The sequence below is a fragment of the Corapipo altera genome, unplaced genomic scaffold (assembly GCF_003945725.1).
Source record: "Corapipo altera isolate COAL_440 unplaced genomic scaffold, ASM394572v1 113, whole genome shotgun sequence".
Taxonomy (NCBI): domain Eukaryota; kingdom Metazoa; phylum Chordata; class Aves; order Passeriformes; family Pipridae; genus Corapipo; species Corapipo altera.
Genome location: NW_020884895.1, coordinates 10,547,696 through 10,556,802, shown reverse-complemented (window position 1 = coordinate 10,556,802; position 9,107 = coordinate 10,547,696). Strand labels below are relative to the sequence as shown.

The 9,107-nt window shown below is 47.3% G+C and overlaps 1 protein-coding gene across 1 annotated transcript in view; it reads left to right on the top strand.

Annotated features, from left to right (window-relative positions):
- The first annotated feature begins 6,123 nt into the window (after nt 1–6,123).
- Nucleotides 6,124–9,107, top strand: part of IL12A (interleukin 12A) — a 3,808-nt gene continuing 824 nt past the window's right edge. The window contains exons 1-4 of the mRNA XM_027647662.1: nt 6,124–6,438; nt 7,708–7,815; nt 7,926–7,967; nt 8,067–8,231. Of these exons, the coding sequence (XP_027503463.1) occupies nt 6,124–6,438; nt 7,708–7,815; nt 7,926–7,967; nt 8,067–8,231 (630 nt within the window). The remainder of the gene's footprint in view (nt 6,439–7,707; nt 7,816–7,925; nt 7,968–8,066; nt 8,232–9,107) is intronic.

The following is a 9,107-nucleotide window of genomic DNA, read 5'->3' as shown; positions in this document are numbered from 1 at the left end:
CTGATTTGGCTGCTGGTCACCCAAAATCAACTTTTCTTTTTTCTCCAGGTGCAAAACCAGTGCCAAGTGAAAGGGTAAATGCAAAAGCAGCAAAGAGAGAGCAAAACTCCAGAGAGCCCTTTGTCCCATCCCTGCTCTCCTCCTGCCTGGCCACCACGTTGGAGCCACAGCATCTGCACCCACAGGCAGGAGGAGATTAAAGGGATGGATGAGAGAGCAGAAAAAAAAAAACAAAACAAAAAAAAAAACCCCAAACCCAGAGATGAGAAACTCTGCTGGGTGTGAAAACTGAAAGTGAGAGAGAAAGAGCTCCCCGAAAGTGCCAGCAGCCCACGGGCACCGCTGGCACAGCCTGTTACTCACCCGGTGCTTTCAGGGCTGGGGACAGAGCAGACACAGCTGAAGGGTGAGCTCAGGGGTTCCTGGAGTCAGAGAATCACAGAATCAGCTGGTTTGGAAGGGACCTCTGAGATCATCAAGTCCAACCCTTCATCCAACCCTGCTGTGGTTCCCAGCCCATGGCACTGATGCCACATCCAGTCTGTCCTTAAACACCTCCAGGGATGGAGAATCCACCACTTCCCTGGGCAGCCCATTCCAATGGCTGAGCACCCTCTCTGGAAAGAAATTCTTTCTAATCTCCAACCTAAACCTCCCCTGGCACAGCTGAAGACCGAGCCCTCTTGTCTTGCTGATGGTTGCCTGGAAAAAGAGACCAACCCCCCCCCCTGGCTCCCCCCTCCTGTCAGGGAGTTGTAGAGAGTGAGGAGGTCTCCCCTGAGCCTCCTCTTCTCCAGGTTGAGCCCCCCCAGCTCCCTCAGCCTCTCCTCACAGCACTTGTGCTCCAGTCCCTTCCCCAGCCTTGTTGCTTTTCCCTGGACCTTCTCCAGCCCCTCAATGTCCTTCCTGAGCTGAGGGCCCAGAACTGGACACAGCACTCCAGGGGTGGCCTCACCAGCGCTGAGTCCAGGGCAAGAATCACTTCCCTGGACCTGTTGGCCACACTGTTTCTGAGCCAGGCCAGGATCCGTTGGCCTTCTTGGCCACCTGGGCACACTCTGGCTCCTGTTCAGCTTCCTGTCCATCCCCACTCCCAGCTCCCCTCCTGCCTGGCTGCTCTCCAGCCCCTCTGGCCCAGCCTGGAGCTGCCGGGGGTTGTTGTGGCCAAAGGGCAGGACCCGGCCCTTGGCCTGGTGGAACCTCATCCCCTTGGAATCAGCCCAACTCTCCAACCTGTTCAGGTCCCTCTGCAGAGCCCTCCTGCCTTCCAGCTGATCCACACTCCCCCCCAGCTTAGTGTCATCTGCAAATTTGCAGATGGTAAGTCCTGGGGTGATGGGCAGGAGAAGACACAGCTGAAGGGTGAGCTCAGGGGTTCCCAAAATCCTGGGGTGATGGGAAGAGGAGGCATCACCACCCCTGCTCTGCTGCAGGAGCGGGGGATGCCCATGGTGCCCCCGCCCATGGTACCCACTGAAGCTCCATCCAGCCCATGATGGTCCTCAAGGAACTTTTTATTTCTATTAATGCCATGAAACTTGGAAACAAACCCCACACGGCTGATGGAGAGTTTTACCCCTATGGAGTCATAGAGTCATGGAATGGTTTGGGTTGGAAGAGATCTTACAGCTCATCCAGTGCCACCCTCTGCCATGGGCAGGGACATCTTCCTCTAGACCAGGTTGCTCCAACCTGGATGGGGCAGCCACAGTTCCTCTGGAAAACCTGCTCCAGGACCTCCCCACCCTCCCAGGGAAGAATTTCTCCCCAGTATCTACTCCTCCCATCTCAGTGGGAGATGTTTCCTGCCCAAAACACGCCCATCCCAATACCTGTGTGCTTTTTAGGGAGCCACAACCCCTATCCAGTGGTACTCACCCGCTCCATCCCTTTCCCAAGAACGGTTCTACCTCAGAGAGTGGATTCAAGCTTTGGAGCAGAGCCTGTAAATAACATCCTCTGCATCTGGATGATCCCTCAAGGACACAGAGCTGCCAGGTTGCCATCAGGAAGCCAATTCCAGGGCCCAGCAGTGGAGAGCAGAGATGCTGCAGGACATGGTGGGACCACTTGGAAAACTGTGGGAATTCCAGCAGCACCTGGAAGAGAGAAGAGCCAAGACATGCAGGTGATTGTCCCAGGATTTTACAGGTTCCAGCACCCAACTACCAGGGCAGGAAAGCTTCAGAAGCACCATTTGATCCCACACTGATGAAATCTCAGCACAAGCAGCTGTTTGGGATGATGTGTTTCAGGGGATTCCACGATGAATAAGCACCAAGACCCAAAAAAAAACACCAGGAAAGTTCCTTTCAAGTCTTCACTCTCCAATTTTATGGAGCCATCAGCTCCCAACCCAAACCAGAGACAACAATTCTGTCAGGGAGGCTGTTTTTGGTGATAAATCTGACCCTGGGTCTTCCAAAAAAATCAGCCAGTAGCAAAAGTATGATTCAATATTCCACGTGTTCTGAGAGTGGCAAATAGTGTAAAAATTAATTTGTTGAATAATAAATCCAGAAATCCTATTCCACACAATATTTTTAAATTCTTTTTATGTAGCAACTAGTTAACTGTCAGCTGAGCTGGGATTTAATCTTTCTGCAGCTTTAATTTCTATATGTATATAATTATTCCATAATTATACACACTAAAATATTGCCTAATTATAATCACAGGAAATAAGACTCCCCTACAAATAACCAAACTCTTCCCATTAAATATTTGTTACTACATGACCTTCACAGAGGATTTGGTGTCTGGCTTGTTCATGGGGAAAACTCAATTTTATATATTACAGCACAAATGACGAGATCCAGGTGGGAAATATCCCTAAACATCATTTTCCTCATAGAAATTGTAGATTGTGTGTAGATGGTCTTCATTTACCTCGGTCTTGGAGAGGAACACGAAGGCAAAAATGAGATTTGTATTTATTAGAGGGGAGAGGAGCCAAGCCAAGACTGAAACAAAGGGCCAGCCCCAATTTCCAGGAACCTCCCTGTTTTTTAGAAGAGTGTGGCTGGAGCAGATCCTATTTCTCAGCACTTGCCTGTACAGCCCTCAAAACCCAACTGAGCTCAGCTCCTGGAGTTCGGGTTTTTTTCTAAAGGGGTTTCTTTCTTATTTCTGTTTTCCCTTTCTTTTTCAAGCAGGATTTTGAAGTATTGATTTGCTCAAGGGCAACAGAGCCAGGAGCAGGGTTTCCCCTAATTTTGATGACAACAGAGTCAAAATGCAGTTTAACAGCAAGACCAGATATGGTTCTTATTTTTCTCTGGGTGTGGTATCAGCAAAAAACCGTTTTAAAATTGAAATTGTTCTTTAAAATTGAAATGAAGCCAGTGGAATTACATTTTCTCATGTGAAATAAGACATCTTCTAACTGCTTTAATAGTATGCAATTACTGCACAGTATCTCTAAATAAGCAGATGATACAAACCTGTCTTTCTTGCTTTAATAATAAATTCATCCCTCCACCTTTATAATCCTTCATTTGCCTGATGAGATCAGGCACCTGAGATCAAGACACAATATTACATCTAATTCCTCGAGATAATATTAACATTACATGGCAATCTGTAGATATTATATTTATTTTTATTTATATTATATATATAAATCTGCATTTATATGTATATAAAAATCTGTGTATATGTATATAAAAACCTATATATCCATAAATATATAATACACATCTATTATATCTATTATAGCTATTATAGTTATTATAGCTATTAATTATATATATTATATATATTATATATATTATATATATTATATATATTATATTAGTGAGGCACTGGTCCAGGTTGCCCAGAGAAGCTGTGAGGTCTCTTCTAATCCAAACCATTCCGAGATTCTGTGATTCTAATTCTGATGAGTGAATTTTTTTTCCCCGATAAGAGAAGAAATCCCTCTGAAATCTCCTCCTTCATCTCAAAGAATCCTCTCTTTGACCAGCCCTGAGCATGAATGAAGCATCTTGATAATTACTTTTTATAATAATTATATTAGAATAAGCTAATGTTTTGAATATTATGATATATTATATTAAAATACGACACTCTTTGAGCAGTTCTGTGTCTGTCTTCTCTGCTTGGGGCAAGGATGGAGTGAGAAGCAATGCTCTAATGGAATGGGAATAATTCTGGATCTATGGGTCTGGCTTTGATGTTCCTTTGTGTTTATATCATAGAATCATAAAATTATGGAATGGTTTGGCTTGGAAAGGTCCTTAAACTTCATCCAGTGCCACCCTCTGCCATGGGCAGGGACACCTTCCACTAGCCCAGGTTGCTCCAAGCCCCATCCAACCCAGCCTGGAACACTTCCAGGGATGGGGCAGCCACAGCAAGGATTATAGGATATATATAAAAGATATATATTCCAATTTCTCAGCGAATTAAACCCACCCCATGTCTCAGCAACACATTACCCAACTCTCAGGCTGAGGGACCAGTGGCCAGGAAAGCTCCCCTGCTTTGGAAACACTTGGAACAATGGGACATTCCTGGCACTCAGAGACCTCAGAAGGCATTTGAGGTAAATATTGCCCCTTTTGGACAAAGAACTCCCTCTAAAATCGCAGCACAGGCTGAAGTGCAGCACAGGAACACCATGGAAAAGAAACTGTTGCCCAAATTATGCCTCAGTGCCCCACCTGATGGGAAACCTCGTGTGCTTCTGTGAATGCCGTGACAGAACATCCAGGAAAGAAACCTGGAAAGCCGAAGTGATGCCTTTTCAAGAACACCCCTGTGAGCACATCCTGAACTTCTCTTTCACTTTTGGGTCAGAGAAGACTTTTGTCTCCTACACAGGCTGAAAAGCACAGCCCACAGAGGAATGACTGGAGCAGAAGTGGAAAACACAGCGAGAAATTGGAAAATGATGCAGCTCTGGGAGCACAGCGAGTGTCTGGGCACACCACAGCCTTCTTATAGGAAACAAGCTGCCAATTAAAATAAAAACAATCTGAAAATGCAGTATCAAACTCTTGATTCATCCTGCTCCCTTCACACTTGACAGCAAAAATCCCAGTGACTTCACAGCACACCAAGAGCTTTGTTCAGCCTTTTGGCCCAGCTAAGGATGACCACGTGCAGTGAGAGCTGATGGGGAAATATTTGGGGTTTATCCTGAGTAGAGCAGCAAAATCGACTCCTCAAGCAGGTTCTCACAAGTATTCATCAATGAGATCTCATCATTTTTGAATCAGAGAATCCTGGAATCATTCAGGCTGGAAAAGAGCTCTAAGAGCAATCGTCCCCAGCACTGCCAATCCCACCACTGACCCCCGTCCCCGAGTGCCACATCCACACAGTTTTTAAACCCCTCCAGGGATGGGGACTCCATCACTGCCCTGGGCACCCTGTCCCAGTACTTGGTCACCCTTTCCATGAAGGAATTTCCCCTAATATCCAATCTAAACCTCCTCTGGTGCCACTTGAGGCTGTTCCCTCTTGTCCTGTTGCTTGTTCCTTGGGGGGAGAAACTAAAATAAAGAATAGAAATGGAAAAGCTTGGAGGGAGACTATTTACTGGAGCATAGAGTGACAGGACAAGGGGGAATGGCAAGAGGAGGGTTAGATGGGATATTGGGAAGGAATTCTTGGCTGGGAGGGTGGGGAGGCCCTGGCACAGGTTGCCCAGAGAAGCTGTGGCTGCTCCTGGATCCCTGGAAGTGTCCAAGGCCAGGTTGGACAGGGCTTGGAGCAAACTGGGCTGGTGGAAGGTGTCCCTGCCCATGGCAGGGGGTGGAATGACATGGTCTCTAAGGTCTCTAAGGTCCCTTCCAACCCGAATCAGTCTGCGATTCAATGATCCCGTGATTCCATGAAAAGCTTATCCACGTCCCACAGCCCAGCCCTATTTTTCGGTCAGTCCTGTGCTCCAAGGGCACAGTCCCGAGGGCAGGAGCTCCAGCGCTGCCCCGCAGCACCCCCGGCCGGGCTCAGCGCGGGATCCCCGCCACCCCCCGCCGGGCGGGATTCCCGGCCCCGCCGCTCTCGGGATGAGTCGCGGCTGCCCCCGGGCCGGGGGGAGGGAGGAGCGCAGGGGGAACTCCCGCTCCGGAGCCCCTATAAGAGCCGGGCCCGGGCCGCTTCGACAGCAGCGGGATGGAGCGGAGCGGCAGCACCGGGAGCGGCTCCGGCATCACCGGGATCATCGGGATCATCGGGATCACCGGGAATACCGGGAGCGGGCGGGCAGCGCCGCCTGGCGGCCCGCGGGGGGCACTGCTGCCCGCGCTCTGCCTGCTCCTGGCGCTGCTCCCGCTGCCCCCATCCCGGGCACTGCCCACCCCATCCCGGGCACTGCCCACCCCATCCCGGGCACTGCCCACCCCATCCCGGGCACTGCTCACCCCCGCGGCGCTGAACCGCTCCAGGGAGCTGCTGGAGGCCGCCGACACCTCCCTCCAAAGGCTGAAGGTCTGACAGGGGCCCGGCGGGGAGCGGGATGGGCAGGATGGGGACGGGAGATGGGTGGGGGGTGATGGGGTGGTACCCAAGGAGGTGGGGGGGGGGGTAGTGGTGGTACCCGGGAGGGCAGCGATGGGTTGGTGACAGTATCCAGGAGGGCAGCAATGGGATAGTGGTGGTATCCAGACAGGCAGTGATGGGTCGGTGAAGGTACCCAGGAGGGCAGTTTGGGGCAGTGGTGGTACCCAGGACAGGGATGGGGCAATGGTGGTGCCCAGGACAATGATGGGGTATTGGTGGTGCCCAGGAGGGCAGTTTGGGGCAGTAGTGGTACCCAGGACAGTGATGGGTTGGTGAAGGTACCCAGGAGAGCAGTGATGGGGTAGTGGTGGTGCCCAGGACAGTGATGGTGCCCAGGAGGGCAGTGATGGGACAGTGGCGGTACCCAGGAGGGCAGTTTGGGGCATTGGTGGTACCCAGGACAGTGATGGGGCAGTAGTGGTACCCAGGACAGTGATGGGTTGGTGAAGGTGCCCAGGAGGGCAGTTTGGGGCAGTAGTGGTACCCAGGACAATGATGGGGCAGTGGTGGTACCCAGGAGGACAGTGATGGACTATGGTGGTGCCCAGGCAGGTGAAGGTGCCCAGCTGGGCACTGAGGGGCCACTGAGGGTCCCCAGGAGGGGGGATGTTCCCTGCAGCCTCCCTTTAGGACCTCTGGTTTCACGCCTGCCCTGCTCAGCCCTTCAGGATGGGGGTTTGCTCAGCAGCCTTTCCTTTTTGCTACAATTCCCTGCTATCTCTGCAGTTTCCACCTCAGGGAACCACAAAAACCCCCAGCACTAAATGGGGCTGTTCCCCACCCCATTACACATCTGCGAGGATGGGATTGGCTATTTTTCACTTTCTAAGAGATCCTTTACCTTTGAAACTAAAATGACATAAAGTTCTCCATGGATTCAACATCTGAGAGAATAATTTAAAGCAGAAGAGGCAGAGCAATTCCCAACAACACATAAACCAAAGCTGTGCAAAGCTCTGAGCTTATTCCCAGTCTATTTTCTACCTTTCATATTTAACCAGAGTCCTCACACAGCCTCATCCCTAGGATTCAGCTAAGCTGGGATCCATCCCATATTTTTGCATTTGCATATATATATATATATATATATATGTAAATTTATATTTTTATACATATATGTACATAAATATACACATATATATATACTATACCATGAAACTGAGTCAATGACCCTTTTTTGTTCACTTTTTCACACAGGAACTCGACATCCTGGGATTTGAATGTACCCTTGAAGAGGTTGATCCTGAAGATATCACTAAGAACCAAACAAACACAATAAAAGCTTGCACATCTAGAGGTCTAGAGGTAAAATACATATATATATATATATATATGTATATAAAAATTTAAAGTTTCAGCCAATATTTTCATGGCACAGGCACATAATTCACACTCATTTCTGCTTTAATTTGCAGACTGGGAACTGTCCAGCACTGGAAGGATCAACTTTTGATAAGGTAAATTGCAAATTTCCCATAAGAATCCCTTTTTTTTTTTGGCTCACTGTGGATTTAACAGCAGATTCCCACACTTCCTGATCGTTCTACCTTTCCCAGAGTAAATGCCTGCAGGGCATCTATGAGGATCTGAGTGCCTACAGGGCAGAGCTCAACAACTTCCACGATCACAAAGTGCTGGCAAGTCTTGATGAGATGATGAAAGTGAGTATTTTCTGCCTCCTCTCTCTCCTCAGAGACCTCAAAAATCGAGTAAATACAGAATAAACCTCAAAAACTGAGCAAATACAGAATAGAAGGGACCCAGCCCTATTTCCCTCCCAAATACTGGGATATAACACACCTGGGGGACTGAATGTGGGTGGACTGAACTGTGATAAATATTAGTGAGCAGAGGGAGTAGATGTTAAAAGCTTGTTGGTTTAATAAAAGCTAATTAAAAAACCTTAATTAATTGCCTTTGTATTGGCACAGCATCTCCCAGTATAGCCTGAGGAGATAAGTCCAGTCTAAAGGGTCTCTAGACAGGGCTTGTTATTAAAACCAATCCTTATTCCTGGGCAGAAAGAGCCTCTGAAGGGACAATTTTGTCTTAAGGCAAGTCCAGCTGCCCATCCTCAGTCTATTAATTGTATCATTATTTCCAGTTTTATCCTAAGTCTGCTAATAATGTCATTAAATATTTCAAAACTCATCCTATTAGTTACATTATTTCAAATTTTGTCATATGTCTAGTAATTGTATCATTAAATATCTCAACATTTACCCTCTTAATTATAACTTTAAATATTTCAAATTTTATCCTGTCTAGTAATGGTATTATCATATATCCCAAAATTTACCCTCTTAATTATAACATTAAATAGCTCACCTTTTATCCTATGTCTAGTAGTAGTATCATTCAACATTTCAAAATTTGTCCTAGTCTAACATTAAATAGTTAAAATTTTTCCTACTAATTCCATTCAATACTTCAAATGTTATCCTATTAATACCACTGAATATTTCAAAAATTACCCTATTAATTATAACATTAAATATCTCAACTTTTATCCTATGTCTTGTAATCTCATTCAATATTTCAAAATTTGTCCTATTCTAACATTAAATAGTTCAAATTTTTCCTATTAATTACATTCA